This window comes from Gorilla gorilla, chromosome 4 (assembly GCF_029281585.2).
Source record: "Gorilla gorilla gorilla isolate KB3781 chromosome 4, NHGRI_mGorGor1-v2.1_pri, whole genome shotgun sequence".
Taxonomy (NCBI): domain Eukaryota; kingdom Metazoa; phylum Chordata; class Mammalia; order Primates; family Hominidae; genus Gorilla; species Gorilla gorilla.
This window is the reverse complement of record NC_073228.2, coordinates 153,811,872-153,839,002: the sequence shown is the minus strand read 5'-3', so window position 1 is coordinate 153,839,002 and position 27,131 is coordinate 153,811,872. Positions and strand designations below refer to the sequence as shown.

At 41.1% G+C, this 27,131-nt stretch overlaps 1 protein-coding gene across 1 annotated transcript; it reads right to left on the bottom strand.

Moving 5' to 3' along the window:
* Nucleotides 1-443: 443 nt before the first annotated feature.
* Nucleotides 444-27,131, bottom strand: SLC26A2 (solute carrier family 26 member 2). Its single transcript, XM_004042802.5, has 3 exons — nucleotides 26,851-27,131; nucleotides 9,463-10,186; nucleotides 444-7,542 (listed from the first exon to the last, which is right to left on the bottom strand). Exons 2-3 carry the CDS (start codon nucleotides 10,159-10,161, stop codon nucleotides 6,022-6,024), a joined length of 2,220 nt encoding a protein of 739 aa, XP_004042850.2. The 5' UTR covers nucleotides 10,162-10,186; nucleotides 26,851-27,131; the 3' UTR covers nucleotides 444-6,021.

Genomic DNA, 27,131 nt, shown 5'->3' with positions numbered 1-27,131 from the left:
GCTGGGATTATAGGCGTGAGCCACCGCACCCAGCCTAACACATGATATTTTATTTTATTTATGTATTTTTTTGAGACAGAGTCTCACTCTGTCACCCAGCCTGGAGTGCAGTGGTGTGATCTCGGCTCACTGCAACCTCTGCCTCCCAGGTTCAAGCAATTCTCATGCCCCAGCCTCCTGAGTAGCTGGGACTACAGGTGTGCACCACCAAACCCAGCTAATTTTTCCATTTTTAGTAGAGATGGGGTTTCACCACGTTGGCCAGGCTGGTCTTGAACTCTTGACTTCAGGTGATCCACCCGCCTCAGCCTCCCAAAATGCTGGGATTATAGGTGTGGGCCACTGAGCCTGGCCAACAGATGGTATTTTAAAACTCACTGGGGCCTAAATGTGTTTTAGTCAGAACCCTCCTTGCACTTAAATAATTTAAATACAGAGTAATGTATTATTAGAGTAACAATTTATTAGCAGACAAAATAAATGAAACCTCTAAATCTCAACACACATACAAGATCTTACATAATAAACAGCATAAAACATAAGCTTCTAGAAGAAAAGTATCTGCTATTAACCAACTCCCCCTCCTTTCCAGTAGGCTGCAATACATTAATAACTCATCCTCATCCCATAAGAGGGTTAAGCAATGATTTACATGGAATTACATCGAGGCACTTGCTTTAATTAAAAAATACAGTATAAAACATGTTCCTAAAAGTCATCAACCTTGAATAATTAAAGAAAAAACAGGCAGTATACTTTTTTGGTGAATAGACAAGACTGAGAATTTAAGTTCATTCACCTGTCACCCTGATATTGTCTTGGTTTGTGTACAAAGTTCCAAAGAAGACAAAAAAAGGTAGCCTATTACATAGATTGGTATGTTCATACACACTCATTTCTGAGAAACAGAAGCCATGGCAGCAACAGGACTCAAACCATAATTTTCCAACTGATTTGTGTTGAAAAGGCAAGGGCTGTTTGATCCCATATATCTTATTATTTTAGGGATGGCGCATGAGATAAGGGAAGAGAACATCTCCAAAATAAGTTGATTAAAGCTTCAGTTGAAAGACCTTTTTGGCTTAAGTTGCTTAGCTATAGACTTACAAACATAGTATCTACAATAAAGGCATTTAGTGTCCTTCATTATTCCAGTTTTTAGACTTCAGTCCATTCTTTTCCAATTTTCAACATTGAGATAAAAAATACACACCAGAGAATCCACTATTTACTATAATGCTTATTTTACTTTTTAACTGTACTTAACATGTTTACTTTAAAATTTCAGTTGCAAAACTTTTTTTTTAAGTCCTTATCAGGATAAAAATTACCTTATAAAAATAAATCTCCCCACCTCTGACATCTAAATTCTCCATCCCTGTAAGTTACTAAATTTTTTTAAACCTTAAAAATTTACCTTTAACGTATTTCAATAGTATTTTAATACATGGACTATAACAACAAACCAGCTGGTATATTATTTTGTTCTTTTCCATTATAATTTTCATTCTTGTAATTAGCAACCAAGTTAATGATTCCATTCAGGATTATCTAAACTGTTTTTACAAAAAAAACCCCACAAATTAGAAGCCTGACAGCTTTCTATTTTTTTAATTAAAAAAACTGTTTCTTTTTAATTTTCTCTTTTTATTTTAGGCTCAAGGAAACTTCACTGCTAGTGAAACTTCACTCTCAACACCACTCAATGATCTAACAGCTTCCTAAATCCAACTTCATTCTTTTTGCAGTTTAAGCCCAGTTTCAAATAAGGCATCACTAGAATGGATAAAGAAAACACTGAGATGGGGGATAGAAACATTAAAAAGCAGAAAAACTAAGCAAAATCTAAATCCTGTCAATTGGATGTTTACCATTTCACACTGAAATCTTTCCCTGAATAGACCAGGGACATCACTGCCTCCTGCTCAGATCTCAAAGCTTCAACATGCTCCACAAAGCACCTCCCTAAGTACCCTAGTGTGTTCCCTGGGAGAGTTGCTGCACAGCCCATCTACTGGATTTAGTACCATAGTCCCAGCACTTGGCCCAGGGTCCTAGACTGCTGGGTAGGTCCTCAGAGGTATCTGAAGTCATGTCTACATTGATAAAAAGAAACGTATGGCTCATCTGTGACAATACATAGAGAAACACAATTAAGAACAATAAGGATCACAGAACTCGAATGGATCATTATAACTTCAAGACTCAATTTAAGTTACTAAGAAATGCACTGTAGCCCTTTTCTCACTTTTATATTCAGATCAGGGCTAACCCTAACATGTTCTTAAATGACCACTTACTATGGGAATATTGCAGCAGAGAACTGCTCTTTTGTTAAAACGTACTAGCCATTAGCATTAAAAGAGTCTAATGAACTCATCTAACACCTGGACACATTTTTAAAGTTCATCATTTACCATATGTAAATTTGACAACAATTTTGACTTGCAATGTCTGTTGTTCAAAAGTAAAGTCAGACTATCTAAATCTTGTTTTCCTTTAGTCCTACTTAAAAAAAAATTAGACATCTGTCAGTTTTATTACCATCAGAGGCACAGATAGTACTACAGTCACTCAGTTTAGAAGGAAGACACCGTGCTCCAGAGTAGGTCAACCCAGGCTACCATGAGCTCCTCAGCCCTTTCAGCTTTGGTGAATCTGTGACCCTGTGACCCTCCCCTTCTAGAAAGAGAAATTTGCTCTAGAAAGAGACCTTGCTCTCAGAGGTATGGCTCCTAATCCTTGTCTCCCTATTATTGTGTAGGGGCTAACCAGGGATTGGATCCTGTTCAACTGGGTTCCTCTCTTTTCTGCCTCCACTGGTCAGATAATAGTCTTTTCAATGGTCTGTTCTCTTCACTCCTCTATAATGTTTTCCTTAGTCTACCTGTGCACTGGCACACTCCAACCCTTTGGCTGTAACAAATTTAAAAATAAATAAGGCTGTAAGGGTTCTAACCATCAAGAGTATACCACACTACGTTTCAATTAAATAACCATTTTATGATATTCAGAATTTTGTACTGAGAAAATACTTCATTTAGACTCTAAAGTTTAGAGTAAGCAAGATATTTTTGTATCAATATAGTGTTTAAAATAATGCTTAATGAACTAAAGTCCTATCCTTTGGTCAAGAGAGCAAATGAAAACAGTTTTTTTGTTTGTTTGTTTGAGACGGAGTCTAGCTCTGTCACCCAGGCTGGAGTCCAGTGGCACAATCTCTGCTTACTGCAACCTCCACCTCCCGGGTTCAAGTAATTCTCCTGCCTCAGCCTCCTGAGTAGCTGGGACTGCAGGCGCGTGCCACTATGCCCGGCTAATTTTTTGTATTTTTAGTAGAGATGGGGTTTCACAGTGTTAGCCAGGATGGTCTCGAACTCCTGACTTCAGGTGATCCACCCGCCTCGGCCTCCCAACGTGCTGAGATTACAGGCATGAGCCACTGCACCTGGCCGAAAACAGTTTTTTTTATTGGCAAATTAGGCTTTGGTTCCAGGTTTGATTCCTCTGAATATCAGCAACCAAAACATTTTAACAATATGCAAGTATAGGCAACCTCAACCCAAGTAGAGAGGATGAAATGTAAATTCTAGTGACATCTTAAATGTTTCTACAGATGGCTACCAAAAGCAGAATCTCTTGTTTGTTTGGATGGATGGGACAAGTACAAACCAGAACATAATTCAAGGATTCGCTAACTGCATGCGTAACGTTCCAGAACTGTTTACATCCACATAGGGACAGAAATCGCTCGTAAAGGTCAAATCCTGTTATCCCTCCTTCTGAGGGATTTTCCAAAACCTTTGGCTGGAATTATATTTTTTGCTGTGTTGGTGTTGGCTAATTATAACATCTTAAGCATGTACTCATTACTGTGTTACAGGTTATTAGACACCTATAATAGTCTCAACTTAAGCCTGCCTTGGAAGAAGGGCAAGAGAGATTACAAACAAATAACTTGGCCAAGTGCAGTGGCTCACGCCTGTAATCCCAACACTCTGGGAGGCTGAGGCTGAAGGATTGCTTGAGCCTGGAGTTTGAGACCAGCCTGGGCAACACAGTGAGACCCCCTCTCTAGAAAAAATTTAAAAAATTAGCAGGGTGTGGTGATGCATACCTACGGTCTAGCTACTCAGGAGGCCAAAATGGAAGGATAACTTGAGCCCAGGAGTTGGAAGCTTCAGTAAGCTATGATCAAACTGCACTCTGGCCTGGATGACTGTCTTTTAAAAAAGAAAAAAGGAAAAAAATAAAGACTGACCAAGATACTGTGATTTTACTGCTATTATTCATAAGGCTGGATAGAAAGGGCAAATACTGGCTAAAAACAAACAAGCACAAATACAAGAAGCAATTAACATTTCTGGAATTCCAGACCCAAGTTCTAAAAGGATGTCAAAATTCAGGAAGCCTACACTTGATTATAATCACCTATAAGACAGAAATCACCTATAAGACAGAAATCCAGACTTTCTACTGAGCAACTGCTTTGTTGTGATAATGGAAAGGTATTTTCCATGTCACCAAATGGGAGAGCTCTACCAACAGAAAAGCAACACTGGCAGCTTATGGAGCTAACAATAAAGCTAAGTTACATATATCTATATAGGATAATATAGATATAATAAAATATATATGCATTTTAAATATACATATTAAACATGTACATACTTAATATACGTCTAAAAGCATCCCACTCCAACAGATGCCCTACACATAGGGTTTGCTTCTCATATTTAAAATTGTTTAGAAACTGGGAACAGATTGAAAAATGATTTTGTACTTTTGCAGTTTGCTTTTTTTTTTTTTTTTTAAAGATGGCTGTTTCATAAATTAGTTCCCTATTCCTAACTTTGGAGAACCTGGTTTTTTCTTACCTTTCAAGGTCCAAATATAAAACTATAAACTTTCAGTGTTGGACAGTCTTGCTTTTTGAAAGCAAATTCCTCCTCAATTCATGACCTGTGGGCCAGCTATCATGAATAATACACCCATAGCACTTGGGTTTTATGAATGTGACTTCTAAATCCTCCTGCATAATAGCTTTAGGTGACTTGAAGAGTTAAAAGCTGTCATTGTCATCAATATTTACTGTACATCAAACTCATTTAAAATGCTGTTAGAAATTGCTGACTGGCAAGACTGTCACTGACAAAAACACCAGTTTAGGACAGATTCCATGGGAAACAAACTAGAATAACTGAAAGCTAAAATAGAGCTTAATGGTAGAGAAAGTCTCAGAAACAAAGACAGAGATCACAGAAAAGACAAGGAAGGACTCCTATTGTTTTTTCTGATTTTGAAGAGCTCTTTGTGCTCACCTATTTATCCTAAACAAAAAGGCATGAGTAAAAATTTCCAATGTATTACAAAGGGTATTCTGTCTAATGTCAGGCTGGCTCTCAGGATGTTATAAACCTGCCCAGGTATTAGACTTCTGATGAGACTGTGCCTTAAGGACAGGAATGGCACTTTCCTACTAAAAACTACTGCCATCTGGGGAGCAAAGACTGGGGATAGAAAACTACAAGAACAAACCTGTCTAGTTATGACTTTGTGATCCAGAAGCTCTTGACCTATGGTACTAGAGCAGGTGCAACATTCTTTCCCTCTCTCCACGGAGCCACATAAAGAAGTCTACAGCACTTCCAATGTAAATCCCAGCTTCACCGCTTCATCTCTTGGAGAATGCACAGTCCAAATGTATAACCCCTAAAACAGGAGAGTAATTAAGTTTTGGAGCTACTTTACAGTACAGTTCAATACATACTTATTGCATTCCAAGAATACTTCATATCTGCAAGAAAGCCTGAAACTGTATTTTCTTCTTTTTGACTCTGTCCAGCTACAAGCTCTGCTGCAGTGTGTATATACAAATGCCACTAGCTTCAAAGGAGGAATAATATCTAGCCACTTGGTTAAAATTTCAAGTGTGCAAAATTTTCCACTGTGGAACTGGGAAATGTTGGACACTTGAAATTTTAACCTATTGGCTAGACATTCTTCTATCTACCTTCTCAATTAATCACTACTAAGACTCAGACCATTGGGAACACATACTCCTTTCGGATTTTTAGATACTTCTGCAAAAGCCATCGCTTCATACACACTATAGAAGAGAAGGTTTTCTTCTTCCTTTTTGCAATATTCTCCATTGGTTAGGGAATCTCTCACAGAGGGATTGCATTGAGCCAGCAGAACCTGGATTCCAATGGCTTCATAATCTCTGCGAACTTCTTTCAGTGTGTGGATCCCTGCTGTATCTAAAAATTGAATTGCACTGCAGTCAATCACTATAGTATGCAGCTCCAAGGGATCATGGGAAAGTTGCACTGACATTTCATCCTGGATTCCACCAAGAGTCACTACTTTTTCTTTGATCTTTCTCTTTGCTGCCTTCTTCCAAGCCACCTTTATTAAGATTGGGTTGACAGTTTGTTTGTATAAAGCAGATTTAAAGCACTCTTTGTTTATGTAGTAGAGAGGGGCTACAAAGCGGAAAATCTTGATGCCTGGCTTAGTCTGAAGGTTCTTGTAAGCAGACACAGATTCAAAGACCTCAGACTCTTCCACCAAGCCAAGCAATGAACTGTTTGGCTTCTGAGTGCGGAGGATGACACAAAACATAGAAAAACAAACCCCAACAAGTAGGCCTATTTCAGTACTTAGCAGTGCAGAGGACAGCATAGTAACAAACCAGATAACTGTATCCATTCTACTAATACTCCACATTTTGGGAAGATCCCTAAATTTACGAAGGGCTCCCCGTAGATTTACAATTGTGATCACACCAAGGACACTTTTTTGAAGGGAATAGAACAAAGGAGCTATTACTAGGAGGACCAACAAAAGAACCAGGGCTGTTACCACACCAGAAAGCTGAGTATGGCAGCCTGTTGATTCTTTAACCAATGTCTTTGCAAGAGCTGCACTAGTAGTAAAACAGTGGAAGAAGGAAGGGATGATATTACAAAAGCCAATGGCATACATTTCCTGGTTTGCTTTGACTGTGTAACCATGTTTCTTGGCAAACATCTCAGAAAGTGATACAGTGATAGCAAAACCAATGATGGAAATAGCTATTGCATCTACAGCCACACTAGGAATTAGGTTCCATTCTGGTACTTTGGGTGGCATAAACCCAGTGGGAATATGTCCAGCAATACTAGAATTATAATTTTCATGTAGTTTTCCAAAATGAGAGGCTAATGTGGCTGCTACAACAACAACAAGTTCAACAGGAATCGGTGCCTTAAGCTTGGACTTGAAGTGTTCATTGAGTTCTTTGGTTGGCAAAAGAACCAAAAGGCACAAAAGGCTGGTGATAAGATCACAGAGATTGGTCTTATGGATGTTTCTGAAGACATGTATCCAGGTAGTGATGAGTGAGCCCACACCATTAGTCCGAGGAAGGTTGAGCCCAAGGAGATACTTGGCCTGAGATGTAAGAATAGTGAAGGAGGCACCAGTGACAAATCCACTCAGCAAGGCATCTGAGAGGTAGACAGAAACAAAACCCACTTGAAAGAAGCCCATCGCTACCTGGAAGGAAGGATATAGAAGTGTTAAATATAAATGGAAAAGAACTTCTAAATTTTATATTATCCTGACATTTCTTGCATGGAGACATATCATCAGAGCATCACAGAATGTCAGAGCTAGAATAAACACAATCATATATCAATCTTCTCATTTTACAAAGAGGAAAATTATGTTTAAAGGGCTAAGCAACTTGCCCAAGGTCACACTGTTACTTATTAACCCAGGTGAGACAGGAACTTTGGATTTCTTTCTTTTCATACAATGTTTCTTAAACTTGAATCAGGTTCAGACCTCTTTTTTTTTTTTCATTCTTCCCATCACAAAGAACAGACCTCTTTTAAAAGAAAAACATTCTCAAGGATCCACAAGAAAACTTCAAATTGGAAAAAATTCTTCTAGTTAAGAAACCATGTATTTTCCTTAAATTACAAATCACTACTGTAAAAGTGAAGTCTTACTGCTTCTCAGCCTCTTGGCTAAGAGCAAGTGTACAAGTGAAGTTTTAATTGGTAAAACAAAAAATTAGATTTACATCAAAGTAGAATCACACTTTAAAAATTATTGTAGACTTATCTTTAACCTCATACTAAGAAACCATTCTCATGCAGTATGTATGTACTTATGCCACAGTCTCCCATATTAATAAAAGTTCTGCATTTTTACTTCTTTATATTTTCCTCTGTCTAATAAGTTTTCAGAATTGTTATGCCTTCTTCCTTCTTGGTGGGACATACTAACAAAAGTTGGTTGGGCGTGATGGCTCATGCCTGTAATCCCAGCATTTGGGGAGGCAATATTGGGAGGATCACTTGAGCCCAGGAGTTTGGTCATAGAGAGACCCTCTTTATAAATAAATGAATAAATAATAAATAAGTAAGTACTTATTATTTACCATTATATATAAGTAGACAGCTCATCTTCACACCATCTTCACTCTCCCTCCCCACTCATCTGAGCACCAACTAAAGTGAGCTACTCTTCCCCTTCCCTTGTTGGTTTGAAATGCCTGCATTAGAGAAGGTTTAATCCTGGCACTGACTCCTGGATGCCAAAAGCCAGGGGCATGATGATAATGACAGATTAGTGGATTCTATGGGAGACTCAAGAATTTGATTTCTTATCCTTTCTCCTGGCTGATAATATGAAACTGTGGTCCCCAACTTTTTCCCTCCCTCCCCAACAATCCAAGACAACCACTACCTTTAGTAAGAGTTGCTCAATAGATCAGCAATTTTAATGGAAGGTAAGAGACATTTAGAATTTGAGGCTGGGTGTGGTGGCTCATGCCTATAATTCCAGCACTTTGGGAGGCCAAGACGGGAGGATTGCTTGAGCTCAGGAGTTTGAAACCAGCCTGGGCAACGTGGCAAAACCCTGTCTCTACAAAAAAAATAAAATAAAATAAAATAAAATAAAATTAGCCAGGTGTGGTAGCATGTGCTTGTAGTCCTAGCTACTCAGGAGGTTGAGGTAGGAGGACTGCTTGAGCCAGGGAGGCGGACGTTGCAGTGAACTAAGATAGTGCCACTGCACTCCAGCATGACAGAGTGAGACCCTGTCTCCAGAAAAAAAAAAAAAGTGAGAAACTCCTGCACTCTCAACCCCATTCTGTTACCCACTTGCTTAACTGCTAATGCTGACTCTGCCAATAACCAGCCACAAATAATCTCAAGCAAAGCCAAGATTTTCTGACATGTAAAATTAAGGAGTTGTACTGGGTGGTGGAGGTCCAGTGAACCAGCCTTGTATTACCCGTGGAGTCAGGTTAGGGTTTGAATTTTGCCTCTACCCTTCATATATCCTGAACTCTCAATAAATGATACCTTTAATTATTGTGATTCCTCAGATCCCTTACAGATATGAGATTTCATGTACTAGATTACTTTTCTAGAAATAACCAATTGTTCCATTGCTGCTTACCTGATAAACTCCAGCTATAAAGGTTACAGTGCTGCCAACCATAATTGCATAGCAACTTTTGTCACATATCCTGTCTGATGTATGATTTAATAATGTGCTCCCATTTGAAACCATTCCTAAGGAAGGAGCACTATGGGCATTGTCATAGCCAGCTTTCTGTAGTTCTCGGTCAACTGTCTCACCAATCATAAGGCACAGTACTCCAAAAATGCCCACAGAGATGTGACGGGAGGTACCCAAGAGAAAATAAATGATGCTGGCAAAAAAAGATGTGTACAGACCATAGACAGGTTCTTGGCCAGCCAGCAGGGAATAAGCAATGGACTGGGGCACCAATAATATGCCCACAATCAAGCCTGACATCACATCCCCTAAAATGTTTTTCTTTAGGTCGTATTTTGGGAGCCACTGCAAAACAGGAAGGAAACCTAAAATCATATTTTTGGCTTTGGCTGGACTGCACTGGCAATTCTTCTGCAGCTTTTTAATAACAAACTCCTTGAAGTTTGTATCTGATTTCTCTTGACGCTCAATAAGGATCCTATGATAAGGTCTGCATTGATCATTGGTCTCAAATTGCTTGAAGTCAGTACTTGATTCCCTTTGAAGTTCCAGATGGATCCCAGATGGATAACTGTCATTTCCTTCAGCTGAGTCTCTGGGTGAAACGTCACGTTGCTCTTTACTTTCTGAAGACATTTCTGGAGATAGATGGTTCAGCTTCCTACACCAGAGAAAATACCAGTGTTCATCAATAAAGTAATTCTCAGTGCTCACATATACTAACAATTCTATTTGTCATTTCATGAGAGTTAAAAGGAATTCAGTTGTGGAATAGGTATCTTATGTCCCTTTTCCTTAATTGAGCCTCATTTGTCTTGGTTAGGGGAAAAAAAAAGACCAGAACCAGACCTTAAACAGCCAAGTCAAAGCAAATAACTGGCTGGGTACAGGACTTCCCAAGAGTATAAACCATTAAGGATTCTTCTCCATATATGCCTGGCTCCCCCTGGCAGTTTTTCCTCCAGAAAAGATGTAAGGGCAGCCTGTCTCCTTTCCATACATATGCTACCAGCGGTCTTCTTCCCAGGTTTTTCACATCCCAGGCAGACTGCAAAATAGGATCTGGTCTTAACCCCTACCTTAACCTTAACCCCTGCCTACCAGTCCCTGAAACAAGGAAGATGGTCCTTTTTTATTTTTTGGTCCCTTTTTAAACAACCTGCTAAATGTTGAAAATAAATAGAAGAAAAAGTAGGTTGCAGGGTAAAGATAAATGTTTTTAGCAATAAAAAGAAACTAGGGCAGAATGCATTTGCGTCTTTGAACAGTACTCCCTTGCTTGGTAGGAAAGAGGAGAGAGAAGTCAATATGAGGGTGCTGAACGTAAAGGGCGTGAAGAGGGTCGATGGGCCAAGTGTCTCATACATGCTGTAGAAGGTTTTTGTCTATGCCACTATGTTCTAGTATGGAGTCATCTGCCCTGTGGGCAGGGCCTACATTCATGCAAGATTCACTTTACTATTCTAAGTACACACTCTGAAACACAGGTTAAATAGAGAAATAATGTTGCCCTGCACTTCCACTTGGAGGCAATACAGGTGATCCTTCATCTCTGTGTCCTAGACTATAAAACTAATGCCATAAGATCTACCACTAGGAACTATAGGAAAACAAAGGAGGTAAAAATAGCCAGAAAAAGAGAAAGGACAACAACAAATAATAAGTCTAATAACCGGAGTAAGAGAAGAAAATGAACCAGGCTCTCAAAGGAATAGAGCATAAATTGTTTACCAAATACTTCATGAATTAGTGCCTTTACATAAGCTGTTTACTTAGCTTAGAATGGCCATCCACCTCTTTGCCTGTCAAGATCCTAGTAATTTTTTAAAACCCAGTTACAATGCTACCTTTTCCAGAAAGCACTAACCAATCTCCCCTAGCCCAAATGAAATACTACATCCTCTGTGTCCCATAGCATGTTGCACCTCCATTAGAGTACTAACCACACTCTTGTATTAGTGAAGTAGGAATCTCTCTAGCTCCTGGAGGAAAGATATCTTGTTCATCAGTGTAATCTGAATGTAATGTAGGAACGCTGAGATAGCAGGCTTACAAAACATTTGAATGAATGAATGAACAAATGAACAAACATTTGTGACTGTGGCCAGATAGAGACAATTTTTTTTTTTTTGAGACAGAGTTTCACTCTGTCGCCCAGGCTGGAGTGCAGTGGTGCAATCTCAGCTCACTACAACCTCCACCTCCTGGGTTCAAGCAATTCTCTTATCTCAGCCTCCTGAGTAGCTGGGATTACAGGTGCATGCCACCACGCCCGGCTAATTTTTGCATTTTTAGTAGAGACAGGGTTTCACCATATTGGTCAGGCTGGTCTCGAACTCCTAACCTCAGGTGATCCATCCGCCTCAGTCTCCCAAAGTGCTGGGATAACAGGCACGAGCCACTGCACCCAGCCGAGACAATATATTTTAGATGAAGGACTCAGGAAGTTTCTTGTTTAGGAACTGACAGAAAAATGGGCCCTTGTGAAGTTCTATAAAACTAATGTTACCAAACTGCCAAAATCCAGGACCTATGACTTATTCAAGAACACAAGATATGTAAAAGTAACCCATATTCATTTTGTTTAGGTTTAACACGAGTAAATATTTTGATGGTCTTCTGAAGTAGATAAGGAAAGAAAGAATAGACTTAGGTGACCACTGACCCTGAGAAAATCAGTCAGGTTGATGGATACACCCAGCAGCTCTTTGCTCTACAATGCAAGCAGTCTGTGACTCTCCTGTCATTTCCTGCTTTCTAGAGCTAGCTTGAGTGCACCAACGTCCTATTTTGGAGAGCTCTTGGTGATTTCTGGGTGAAGAGGTTTTTCCAAACCTAAGATATGCAAAAGAGACATAAGAAAAAACTAAGGGAATCCAAATCTTGCCCAGTATGGCTGCTATCTGGGAAGAATATAGATAAAAATTCATATAGAAAGTAAAACAAAGAAATGGAAACTGTAAGAAAAAATCAAATAAGGAATGCTAAAAGTGAAAAACACAGTAACAGAGATGATGAATGCCTTCGATAGGATCATTAGTAGACCTGAAAGCCAAAGAAAGAATCAATGAACTCAAAAAGACAGATAAACAGAAATTAGCTAAACTAAAACGCAGAAACAGTTTAAATAACGAAACAAAACAAAAAAACCCCAATATCAACAATGTAACATAACATCCAAGAGCTGTGGGACACATCAAAGTATCAAACATATGCATAATTAGAATACCAAAAGAAGAGAGAGAATGGGAAGAAGAAATATTTCAAGATATAATGGCCAAGAAATTTCCAAAATTAATAAGAGACATCAAAATATAGATCCAAGTAACCTGAGGCCAGGAGTTCGAGACCAGCATGACCAACATGGTGAAACCCGGTCTCTACTAAAAATACAAAATTAGTTGGGCGTGGTGGCACACGCCTGTAATCCCAGCTACTCGGGAGGCCGAGGCAGGAGAATCGCTGGAACCCAGGAACTGGAGGTTGCAGTGAGTCGAGATCACGCCATTGCACTCCTGTCTGGACACCAAGAGGAACACTCCTTCTCAAAAAAAAAAAAAAAAAAGGCCGGGCGCAGTGGCTCACACCTGTAATTCCAACACTTCCGGAGGCCAAGGCAGGCAGATCACAAGGTCAAGAGATCAAGACCATCCTGGCCAACATGGTGAAACCCCGTCTCTTCTAAAAAAATACAAAAATTAGCTGGGCATGGTGGCGCGCTCCTGTAGTCCCAGCTACTCAGGAGGCTGAGGCAGGAGAATTGCTTGAACCTGGGAGCGGGAGGTTGCAGTGAGCCAAGATCGCGCCACTGCACTCCAGCATGGTGACAAAGCAAAACTCTGTCTCAAAAAAAAAAATACATATATATGTAATATATAATCTATCTCCAAGAATCTTAGAGAATTCCAAGAAGAGTAAATATAAAAACAAAAAGAAAACAAAAACCCTCACCTACACATATGATATTCAAGCTGCTGAAAACAAAATATAAAGAGAAAATCCTGAAGACAAAGAAAAAACATATATTACTCATACAGAAACAAAAATAAGAATTATAGAAGACTTCTTATTGGAAATCATGGAGGCCAGAACATGATGGAGTGGTATCTTTATATCAAAGAAATATATATCTTTTATAGAAATAGGGTCTTGCCCTGTTGCCCAGGCTGAAGTGCAGTGACATGCAATTATGGCTCACCATGGCCTCGAACTCCTGGGCTCAAGTGATTCTCCCACCTCAGCCTCCTGAGTAGCGAGGATTACAGGTGTGCACGACCAAGCCTGGCTAATTTTTTAATTTTTTGTAGAGACAAGGTCTTGCTACTAAGCTCCCCAGGCTGGTTCCCAAACTCTTGGCCTCAAGTGATCCTCCCACCCTGGCCTCCCAAAGTGCTAGGATTACAGGTGTGAGCCACCACATCTGACCCCAGAAATATAACTTTTAACATAGAATTCTTTACCTAGAAAAAATATTTTAAAAGATAAGAGGCCAGGCATGGTGGTGTGTGCCTATGGTCCCAGCTACTTGGGAGGCTGAGGTAGGAAGACTGCTTGAGCCTAAGAGATTGAGGCTGCAATGAGCTGTGATCACACCACTGCACTTTAGCCTGGGTGACAGGGAGAGACTCTGTCTTAAATAAAATAAAATATGAAAAAGAAATAAAAACTTTCTCAGATAAACACTGAGAGGATTTAAGGCCAGCAGACCAGCACCATATACATGTGGGGGGAAGGGGAGAGAGAGAGGAGGGGAGACAGGGAGAGAGACAGAGAGGGAGTGGGAAGGAGAAGAAGAGATGGGGAAAGAGAGAGAAACACAGAGAGAGACACACACAGAGAGAGAGACAGTTTCAGGAAGGTTCTTTAGCCAAAAAGAATACACCAATCAGAAATTCAGTTCTACATAACAAAGAAAGTCCAGGAAATGGAACAAATGAAGATAAAGTAAAATTCATGTTTTCAATTAAAAAATGTTTAATTGCTCTAAAAGATAACTGTTTAAACCAAAAATGGGAATGTACTTTATAGCACATGCAAAATAAATGTGTGACAACAACCACACAGAATGGGAGGGGGAATTGGGAATTTTAAAGTCTTTTTAAAATTTTCTGATTATTATTATTTTTTTAAATAGAGATGAGGTCTCACTATATTGCCCAGGCTGGTCTCAAACTCCTGGGCTCAAGTGATCCTCCTACTTCGGTCTCCCAAAGTGCTGGGACTACAGGCATGAGCCACCATGCCCAGCAAACTGTAAGGTCTTACACTAGACGTGAAATGGTATCTTATTTGAACACAGGCTCTGATTAAACATGTACATTTAAGCCTAAGAGTAACCACTACATTTTTAAAAAGGTATAAATAATAATAGTAGAGATAAAATAGAATCATAAAAAACTCTCAACTCAAGAGAAAGTAGAAAAGGAAGATAAAACATAAAAAACAGATGGAACAAACGGAAGACAGCCAGTAAGATGGTAGAGTTTAATCCAAACATATCATATTAAATATGAATGGTCTAAACATGCTAATTAAAAATGGAGACCGTCAGATAGGATTAAAAAATAAGACCCAAGTATATGCTGCTACTTGAAACCCACTTTAAATATAAAGACATACATAGGTTAAAAGTGAAAGGACTGGCCCAATTTAATAATTTATTCAGCTTATAAATGACAAAGCAAGGTAATAAAATGCATATTTTGGGATCCCAAGAATAGATCCTTTTTTAATATGGTACTACTCCTACCACCTATCTATAATTAGCTTCTCTAATTTCAGATATTTCTGAACACCTTAAAATTCAGCTACTCTACACGTTCCAGTTTCACCTAGCTGCTACACAAAGTGATCCAGTAATAATATCAACAATGTTGTTCCCAACTCTCCCTTTCTCTACATTCATGGCCATGGTCCTTTCCCATCTCTAGCTCTTAGAAACTTACGTATTCGCTCAGAAACAGTCCTACAAGTAGAACTAATTCAGCCACCAGTCTGAACCCACAAAGTTCCATAATCATGCTTTGGTTTACCTCTGTATGTATGCTACAAACTCACTGCTAAATAAAACTAGAAGCTGCTGACTACTATGATTATGGCATCTAAGCAGGGGAGAAATATGAAAGAGTTTAAGAATAGTTTGTTTAGAAAGTTTTCAAGGGAGGAACATATCTAACCTGGGCTCTGAAGTCTAGGTCAGGTTTGAAAGGATGAAAGAAGACTTGGAATATGGGTAAGGGAGAAGAAAACACAAACAGCAATAGTTCTAATGTTGGAGGAAAAGAATCAGAAATGAGAATGTTATGTTTAAAACAGAGAACGGTTATGGGGGATTAGTGGGAGGAGCCTACAAAGGTACCTGAGGGGGATTCTGGAGGGCCCTTTATGCCGGGTTAAGAAAGCTAGACTTGAATCTGCAGGCAATGCATAGGCCCTGAAAGATTTTGAGAAAGTCACTTACTATATCACTCATTTGGCAAATAATTATATATCTTCTGGTCTGATGTTATATTATTTCATTCTTTTTCCACTAAAGCAACTAATATTTTACCTTTTGTCTTTTACAGATAAAAAATAGTTGAACGTGGTTTTAGAAAAACAAAACTAGGCCAGGCACAGTGGCTCACACTTGTAATCCCAGCACTTTGGGAGGCTGAGGCGGGTGGCTTACTTGAGGCCAGGAGTTCGGGATCAGCCTGGGCAACATGATGAAAACCCATTTCTACTAAAAATAGAAAAGTCAGCCAGGCGTGGTGGCGCACGCCTGTAATCCCAGCTACTCAGGAGGCTGAGGCAGGAGAATCGCTTGAACCTGGGAGGTGGAGGCTGAAGTGAGCTGAGATCACACCACTGCACTCCAGCCTGGGTGACAGAATGAGACCCTCAGAAAAAGAAAAGAAAAAAGAAAAAGAAAACTAAACTATAAACAGGTACAACCAAGACAGATTCTCCATGTATATAGTACCATCGGATCCTCTAACTCACTGTTGTCAGACAAGTGCAGGGAAGATCACAGCACTATAAAGGCCCAGGGATGCCAAGGATGGGCAAAGCCTTCTGTATTCCTCTCCATTTCATTCACTGATGCCTACAACCAGGATGGCACCGGCTACTTTCCAGGCCCTTGCCCTAGACTGAGAAGTTAATACTGTGAGAGGAAAAGGATCCTTTGGAGGAAAAGACAACAACTCATCAGAGGAAAACTCAGATCCATCTGTGTTAAATGGGCCTGCAACCCATGCTTACTCCATGAATGTCCTCAAGTGTCAACAAGCCTTCTCCAGCTGGATTGGCTAACTTTTCTATGTGAGCTCCTAGAGGTTGGGTACTGGTCTTCATTAAATTACACACATATTTTAAGCTCCTACTATAAGCTAACCACTGTGCTAGACACAATGCATCAGAACCTAGAGCCCAAACTTAGGTGTCAATCTTTCTTTCCCCTATGCCATACTCCCATATATAATCCATCAGTAAATCCTGTCTGTTGTGCCTTGAATAATATATTTATCCTCTCCCCACTGCCCAAACTATTTGTAATCCAATCACTTCTCACTATTGTCCTACCATCCTCTCTCACGTGGAATACTCTAATAGCCTGCAAGATCTGAACACTGCCTCCCTTTTTGCCCTTATTTCCTACTGGCTTTTTTGCAGTTGCTGGAACATGCCAAGTTGATTCCATTCTTAGGGTCACTGTACTTGCTCAAGTTGTCTTTGCCTAGAATAATAATCTCCCAGATCTATACAGGTATGTTCTCATCCTTTGGGTCTCAGCTTTTATTTTCTTTTTTAGTGACAGGATCTCACTCTGTCACTCAGGTTAGAGTGCAGTGGCATGGTCATAGCTCACTACAGCCTTGAACTCCTAGGCCCAAGCAATCCTCCCACCTCAGCCTCCCAAGTAGCTAGGACTACAGGTACACACCACGATACCTGGCTAATTTGTTTTTATTTCTTTGTAGAGACAGGGTCTTGCTATGTTTCCCAGGCTGGTCTCGAACTCCTGGGCTCAATCAATTCTTCCACTTCTGCCTCCCAAAGTGCTGGGATTACAGGTGTGAGCCACCATGCCTGGCCTCAGTTTATATGTCACCTCCTCACAGAAACCTTCCTTGACCATCCCAACCAAATAAAATAACACCTCCTTCCCAGCATTCCCTATATCCTTATCTGGCTTTATTTTCTTCATAGCACTTCAGACTTCTGAAATTATATTACTTATAAGCAAAACTATTATTTACAGTCTTTCTTGTACTTATTATATTTCCATTATCAAGAACGATGCTTAGCACATAGAGGTTCAGTAAATTCTTGCTAAAATGAATAAGAATCCAATTTCTACCCAAAATCAGTGGATTAAGACAGAGTTTTAAACAGCATTCTAGGTACCATAACAGAAAGGTTTAGAGTATTCTGAGAGTAGCGAATACACTGCAGGCCAACGTGAAGTAGGAAGCTGCAACGTTAATAAAAAGGGAAAAGATAACTCAGGCAAGTGAAAGATCACAGTATAGTCCAAGACCCAGGAAAATGTCACACTAGGTTCCAAGGGTGAAGTTGTAGGAGATAAGGCTGGAGTGAAAGATTAGTTTTTATGTAATTCCAAGAAGTCACGAGTTCATCCTCTAAGCTACAGTTACCAAAGGCCTAACTTCCAAGGCAGGAAAGGGCAGGAGGTTTGCCATTTCAGTGGTACAACTAGGAAAGAGGTGGTGCTTAAAGGACATACACAGACAAATCTAAGATGAAATCTGAGAAGGACCACACAAAAGGAAGGATGATATACAGGAAGATGGAGAAGAAAATGGAAAGATAGGAAGCAGCAAAAAATCTGACTTTGGGTTTTTTAGATTTGAGATTTTTATAATATGTCCAGATGGTGTGTCCAGCAGGCAATTAGAAATGTGGTTCTCAAGTACAGGAGAGAAGCCAAAATTGGAAAAATAAATGGGGCAGAGTGAAAGGTCTACAGTATCTCATTCTCCGCTGAATTCCATTTATATGTTCAATAAACGTTTGTTGAATATGTGCTTTATCTTCCTAACTAGATTAAAATTATTCAAGATGTTCTACACTTTTTGTGTACTATCACAATACCTAGCATAGAATTAGGCACATACAGGAAGTATCTAATAAAGTTTTTGATGGACAGAATGGTTTTTATTTTAAAAAGTTATTTTAACAAAAACTTCTCCAAGAAGAATTAGCTTTGACTTTTGTTGGACAAAAATTTTTGTTTCTTTAAAAGACATTTGAGGCCGGGCACAGTGGCTCACACGTGTAATCCCAGCACTTTGGGAGACCAAGGCGGGTGAATCACTTGAGGTCGGGAGTTCGAGACCAGCCTGGGCAACATGGCAAAACCCTGTCTCTACCAAAAATACAAAAATTAGCTGGGTGTGGTGGTGTACACCTGCACACCTGTAATCCCAGCTACTCAGCAAGCTGAGGCACAAAGAATCACTTGAACCCAGGAGGTGGAGGTTGCAGCGAGCCAAGATCATGCCACTGCACTCCAGCTGGGGCAACAGAGCGAGAGTCCGTCTCAAAAAAAAGACAGTTGAGGCCGGGCACGGTAGCTCACGCCTGTAATCCCAGCACTTTGGGAGGCCGAGGCAGGCGGATCACAAGGTCAGGAGATCAAGACCATCCTGGCTAACATGGTGAAACCCCATCTCTACTAAAAATACAAAAAAAAAAAAAAAAAAAAAAATTAGCCGGGCATGGTGGCGGGCGCCTGTAGTCCTAGCTACTCAGGCAGCTGAGGCAGGAGAATGGCACGAACCCAGGAGGCGGAGCTTGCAGTGAGCCAAGATTGCGCCACTGCACTCCAGCCTGAGTGACAGAGCGAGACTCTGTCTAAAAAATAAAATAGATAAAAAAAAAAAAAAACAGTTGATACAGTTGATACATTTGATACATTGCTGGTAGAAATGTAAAATGGTGCCAACACTGTGAAAAACAGTTTGGTGGTTCCTCAAAAAGTTAAACACAGCACTGCTCTATGACCTAGTAATTCCACTTATACTCAAAGGGCTAAAAACTAACTCAAACAGATATTTGTATACTAATGTTCATAACAGCACTATTTACAATAGCCAAAAGGTGAAAACAATCCAAGTGTCCATCAACAGATGAACAGATAAAGCATGGTATAACCATAAAATGGAATATTATTTGACTATTAAAAAGGAATTAAGTTCTGATACTCTTCATCTACAACATAGAGGAAACTTAACACCATTATGTTAAGCAAAAGACAGACACGATGCAAACAAATAAAAAATAAAAAAAAAAAAGAGCTGGATCTAAAAAAAAAAAAAAAAAGGACACAAAAGGACAAGTATTGTATGATTTCACCTATACAAAATATCTAGAAAAGGCAAAATGGGCCAGGCAGGGTGGCTCATGCTTATAATCCCAGCACTTTGGGAGGCTGAGGAGGGAGGATTGCTTGAGCCAAGGAGGTCAAGGTTGAAGTGAGCTATGATCATGCCACTGCACTCTAGCCCAGGTGACAGAATAACAATGACAACAACAAATATATATATATATACACAGAGAGAGAGAGAATAGGCATATACATAGAGAAAGAAAATAGAGTTTACTGGGTACTGGGGGAAGTGGTGTTACTGGTTACAGAGTTTCCATTTCAAGTTTTGGAAATAAATAGTAGTAATGGTTACACACCATTGTGCACGTACTTCATGCCACTGCATTGTACACTACATTCATATTAGATGAAGGAGATTTCAGGGACAAAAACTTTACAAAATGCAAACGAATCAGTCCTCAAGTTCATTTCCTGACACCTCCACCAAAAGAAAGAAAGAAAAAAGTTTATACTAATTTATAGTGACAGAAAGTAAATCAGTGGCTATTTCGGGATAGGAAGTAAGGTGGGGTAGGAGGGAGAGATTACAAAGGGGCATGAGGAGATTTTGGGGATTGATGGATATGTTCACTATCTTGATTGTGGTGACAGTTTTATGTATACATAGAGAGAGAGTACCTTTGAAATATGTACAGCTTATTGTATGTCAATTATACTACAACAAAGTTATAAAGTCTAATTCTTATCTGAAGGGGAAAAGAGTAGCTTGAATATAACCTGTTACATAGTTTTCTTTTTCTTTTCTTTAAGAGACACAGTCTCACTCTGTTGCTCAGACTGGAGTGCAGTGGCATGATCATAGTTCACTGCAGCCTTGAACTCCTGGCCTCAAACAATCCCCCACTTCAGCTTCCAGATTAGCTGGTATTATGGACACACGCCGCTGTGCCCAGCTAAGTCATTTTGTTTTCAATTGCAGTTTATATTTCAATTCCTAAGAAATCATCACTGAATGTTCCAATACTCTGGATACGCAGCCTTGGGAAATGTATTTCTTAAGTCCCCAGACACACACAACTTTGGGAGGAAGTATCTAAGCAAGGTTTTATTTCTTTTTGTAATATTTTTCTAAAAACAGTTATATTTAGTTTTAAAATATGACAGCTTCATTGGATAGATTTGATGACATATTAATCAGATACAGGTTGAGTATCCCTAATTCAAAAATCCAAAATCAAAAATGCACCAAAATCTGAAACTTTTGAGCACCAACATGATGCTCAAAAGAAATGCTCACTGGAGCAATTTGGATTTCCAGATTAGAGATGCTCAACTAGTAAGTATAAAACAAATATTAAAAAAAAAATTCAGAAATTGGAAACACTGCCAGTCCCAAGCATTTCAGATAAGGGGTACTCAACCTGTACTGGGATTTTCCTAAGAAATCTAGGCCATTTAAAACTGAGCTTCACAACCTGTTGTAAATATGGTGTGATATGCATGTTTGTGTATGTGTGTTTAAGTAACTGCTTTTAACACATAACACAATCTAAAACCACAGGCAGTGAGGGTCAGTAGAAAAAGTAACCTGTTGTCAGGAGCTCTGGACTCCAGGCAGTCATAACCCTCTGTCCCAACCATGAGACAGTTCAAACTAAATGATCAAATCATTAAGTGGTAGTTTTCCTGAATTACAGGACTTTAGAGCTAGACAGAGATCAAGAAATCCAACCGCCATGATTTTTTGGTAAGAAATAAGAGTTCAGCTGGGTACCAGTGGTTTACAACTATAATCTCAGCACTTAGGAAGGCCGAGGCATGCGGATCACTTGAGCTCAGGAGTCCAAGACCAGCCTGGCCCACATGGTGAAACTCCATCTCTACTAAAAATCCAAAAATTAGCCAGGCATGGTAGCACATGCCTATAATCCCTGCTACTTGGGAGGCTGAGGCACGAGAATCACTTGAACCCAGAAGACGGAGGTTGCAGTGAGTTGAGATTGCGCCACTGCACTCTAGCCTAGGTGACAGACAAGACTCTGTCTCAAAAAATAAAATAAAATAAATAAATAAAGGTTCAGATTAGTGAAATCATTTGCTACTTAAAGGCAGAGATGGATCCAGAACCCAAGTATCCTGACTCCTAACCTTTTTCCTCTAATAGATTGCCTATGCCAGTCTCTGTAAGTGTATATACATCAGATAATTACAGGAAAACTAGAGTCGACCTAAAAACAACCTAAAGATCTCAAGTTTGTGGAAAACCTGAAGTCTTAACATTAACCCAGCATTAATGTGAACAAGTCAACAACCAAAGTAAGTCTCCTCTCTTATATGGAAAAATCTCAGACTAGACTGGTAAGAGCTACAGTGTAAGAAAAAAAAATAATTAAAAATACATTTTTAATAAAAATAAACTAGACTAGAATATGTAGTTTAGAAATAATTTTCCAATACTTCACACAGCTTTTTTTTTTTTTTTTTGAGACAGAGTCTCGCTCTGTTGCCCAGGCTGAAGTGCAGTGGTGTGATCTCGGCTCACTGCAACCTCCATCTCCCAGGTTCAAGCGATTCTCCTGCCTCAGCCACCTGAGTAGCTGGGACTATAGGCGCCTGCCACCATGCCCGGCTAATTTTTGTATTTTTAGTAGAGATGGGGTTTTACCATGTTGGCCAGGATGGTCTCATCTCCAGACCTTGTGATCCGCCTGCCTCGGCCTCCCAAAGTGCTGGGATTACAGGCGTGAGCCACCACACCCAGCCACACACAGCTTGTAAGTAAGGGAATCATGACTTGAATAAGCCTGCCTGATTCAAACGTATACTGTCACTTGATTGCTTATTTTGAAGCTGTTTTTAAATCTTCAGAAAAGTTGAAAGAATGATACATGGAACACTTCCATACTAACAATTCACCTATTAAGCAATTTTACAGTTCATAAGATGTTAACACACTCTCTCTCCATACTTATATGGGTTTTGTCGTTATTGTTTTTCAACTATTTGAAAGTTGCAGGCATAGTTCAGCCTTAAACACTTTATTGAACCTACATTTAAAAAAATTTTTATTTTGAAATAACTGTGGACTTGCAGAAAAGTTGCAAAAATAGTACACAGTTCCTGTATAATGGTCACTCAGTTTCCTCTAATATTGAACCTACATTTATTTTTTAAATTTTTTATTTTTGAGACAGAGTCTCACTCTGTCGCTCAGGCTGGAGTGCAGTGGCGCAATCTTGGCTCACTTTGCAGTGAGCTCCTCCTCCCGGGTTCACGCCATTCGCCTGCCTAAGCCTCCCAAGTAGCTGGGACAACAGGTGCCCGCCACCACACCTGGCTAATTTTTTGTATTTTTAGTAGAGACAGAGTTTCACCGTGTTAGCCAGGATGGTCTCGAGCTCCTGACCTCGTGATCCGCCCGCCTTGGCCTCCTAAAGTGCTGGGATTACAGGCGTGAGCCACTGCGCCTGGCTATTTTTTATTTTTATTTTTGAGATGGGGTCTCACTCTGTTACCCAGGCTGGAGTGCAGTGGCATGATCTCAGCTCACTGCAACCTCCACCTCCTGGGCTCAAGCGATCCTCCCACCTCAGCCTCCTGAGTAGCTGGGATCACAAGTGCACGCCACCATGCCCAGCTATTTTTTTGTATTTTTTGTAGAGACAGGTTTTCACCATGTTGTCCAGGCTGGTCTTGAACTCCTGAGCTCAAGTGATCTGCCTGCCACGGCCTCCCAAATTGCTGGGATTATAAGCACGAGCCAAGGAAGAGCCCAGCCTGAACCTACATTTTTAAAGCACTATGCCTCTTCTTCAAAAGAAGCATTCATTAGCAAGATGAGGTCAACCATTTGGATATGCTCCCCAAAAATCTGCACTGGCTTCCTACCTCCTACCAAATATGGTCTAAAAACGTTGGTATAAGCTTCTATGCATGAGCCTGAAACTGCCACTGTCTTGCTTCCTCCTATGCACTAGTGTTCCAATCATCAGTCCATGAAAATATTAAGCAGCCTTTGCCCTTGGGGCCTTTGCTCATGTTGCCCAACCTCAAATGACACCTTATATAAATCAGTCCCTTCCTAGATACAATATATAAAACAGAGGCCAGGCACAGTGGTTCACGTCTGTAATCCCAGCGCTTTGAGAGGCCAAGGCAGGAAGATCACTTTGAGGCCAGGAGTTTGAGACCAGCCTGGGCAACATAGTAAGATCTTGTCCCTACAAAAAAAAAAAAAAAAAAAAAAAGTTAAACAAATATGCAAAATAGCAGGCCGGGTGCAGAGGCTCATGCCTGTAATCCTAGCACTTTGGGGGGCCAAGGCAGGTGGATCACCTGAGGCCAGGAGTTCGAGACCAGCCTGGCCAACATGGTGAAACCCCCTCTCTTCTAAAAAATACAAAAAATTAGGCCAGGCGCGGTGGCTCACACTTGTAATCCCAGTACTTTGGGAGGCGGAGGCAGGCGGATCATGAGGTCATGAAATTGAGACCATCCTGGCCAACATGGTGAAACCCCGTCTCTACTAAAAATAAAAAGATTAGCCGGACGTGGTGGCACATGCCTGTGGTCCCAGCTACTCGGGAGTCTGAGGCAGGAGAATCACCTGAACCTGAGAGGCAGAGGTTGCAGTGAGCCAAGATCGCGCCACTGCACTCCAGCCTGGAGACAAAGTGAGACTCTGTCTCAAAAAAAAAAAAAAAAAATTGCCAGGCGTGGTGACATGTCCCTGTAATCCCAGCTACTTGGGAGGCTGACAAAGGAGAATCACTTGAACCCAGGAGGCAGAGATTGCAGTGAGCCAAGATGGCGCCACCGCACTCCAGCCTGGGCAACAAGAGTGAAACTCCATCTCAAAAAATAAATAAATAAATAAATAAATATATATATATATATAGCACCACTGCCATTGCTGCCATTTCCATGTCTTCCTCCTGGGCCCAGCCCTGCCTTGCACTCCTATGCCCTTTGCTTTATTTTTCCCCATAGCTCTTCTCACCATTCCATACCACACATTGTTAATTGTCTTTCACATGAGGGCACTGACTTGCTCTGTTTTGTTCAAAGTTGTATTCTCAGTGTCTTGAACATGTCTTGCACCTAATAAATGCTTTGCAAGTACCTGTTGAGTGAATTAGAATTTAACAGCTATATGATAAGGAAAAAGGAGTTACTTTCCCCATTCTCACTTAACTCTCCAACCCCACTCTTCTGCCCCCACATGCCAAAACCAAGCTTATGTCAAGAAATTAAGCTTGGCAAGCATCTGCCTGGGGGTTTACATTCACTAAAAGTGTGATTATCCTTCTGTCAATCATGGGGGAAAAATAAACAATAAAAGTGTGGGCAGTGCACAGTGGCTCATGCCTGTAATCCCGGCACTTTGGAAGGCCAAGGCAGGAGGACTGCTTGAGCTCAGGAGTTTGAAACCTGACTGAGCAACATGGTGAAACACCATCTCTACAAAAACTACAAAAACTAGCCAGGTATGGTAGCGTGCACCTGTGGTTCCAGCTCCTCAGGAAGCTGAGGTGGAAGGTTTGCTTGAACCCACGAGGTCAATGCTGCAGTGAGCCTAGATCGCGCCCCTGCACTCCTAGCCTGGATGACAGAGTGAGACCTGGTCTCAAAAAAAAAAAAGTCAAATCAGAAATAAAAAAAAAGTGATTTTTTTTTTTCCTCAAAAATTACCCCTAGCCCAGAGTATGTTCATCTCTAGATCTTCCCCTAGGAGGCAGCACATTACAGTACAATAATTGTCAAATACAGAGAGCCGTTAGCTTCTTAGGACCACCCTTGCAAATCCAAGGATGAGATCCAGGACTCCACACGCTAGATGATGCTGAACCAGTGAGCTTAGGACCACACTTGGAGAATCACTGGATGTGTTCTGGAAGTCAAACAGATCTCTGTTCAGATCCCAGCTATACTGCTCAGCAGTCATACGGCAATGGTTTTGTAAAACTTCACTGTACTCAGCATCAATTTCTGACCTGTAAAATGGGGTAACATTACCTAACTTGCTGGTTTGTAAGGGTAACACAACTACCTACCACAGTGCCTGGCACATAGCATTTACTCAATAAACGACAGGTATTAGTCTCTGTCCCTTGCTATATCCTGCCTTGAGATTCCTGTTTTTAAAGGGTCCATTCCTTTCCCACAGCTTTGGCCCTCCATTTCTTATTGATTCAATTTTCAAAAACAAAAAGTTCTGCTTAATCTAGTATTGCATATCACATTAGTTGTAGATTTCACATAAAGAACTGTTGGGGACAAGGAGAAAAAACAGGTTAACTAGAATGGGCGCCGGAAGGCAACTTAAGTTCTGAACGTTTCTAACTCACTGTGATCCCCAATCTGTGCAAGGAAGGAGCCCAGCCTGATAGTCTATGAGTTTGGAGAGCTGGGTACAAGTCCTAGCTCTGCAAAAGACTTGCTGGCAAGGCTCTGGGCCCTCTCTGTCTTCTCAGTGTTTCCATCCATCCAGTGAAATAATTCCAACTTAGTGTGTGAGTCCGAAAGAACAGGTCCTGATTTTGTACTTAATCGGGTGTGTGATTTTTAATAACCAAGATAACCAAGCCGTCTCGCCTGTGCCGGCCTCAGTTTCCCCATCTGTCCGAGGTGGTGGTGGCTCCTATCTCCTCGATCCCTATTCCAGATATCTAGCTAGGCTCGAGACGGATCAACGAGGACTGGAAAAGCAGCGGAGTGCGTGGCACCTGGCGAGATACGCGGGATGGAGGGCGGGTGGGCAGCCGCCAGCCAGACGGGCAGGCCCGGATCACCAAGGTGCAGTGCCACTCGCCCGGCCCCGGACCACCCGGGAAATAACCTGACGCACGCCCCGCTCCACGGCGGCGACCCCTGATCTGGGATTCTACCGCGCGGGGACCCAGGCAGAATGACTCTGGGAGGGGCCCGCTGACCGCGTGGCGGCCGGCACCGCTCCCTCCCTCTTCCCTGGTCCGCTTCCCTCTTCTCACCTCTCGGGTCCGGGCCGCTGCAGGCAACCAGGCGCCGCGGCACGCGTCTTCCACCGTGGCCGGACTGAGGTGGACACCGCGGCGCCGACAGAGCTATACCTGCCCGTCCCTTTCCCCGCCCATCGCTCGGACTCCGAAGGAGGCGGGGCCCGGCTGCCGGGACCTACGGGCGCGGCGAGGACGCACCGGCGAAGAGATGCCGGAGGCAGAGCCAGTGTGAACGCCCGCGGCCGAGGCCGTCACGTGGTACTGCCGGGCGAGCGACGCTACCACCAGCCAAT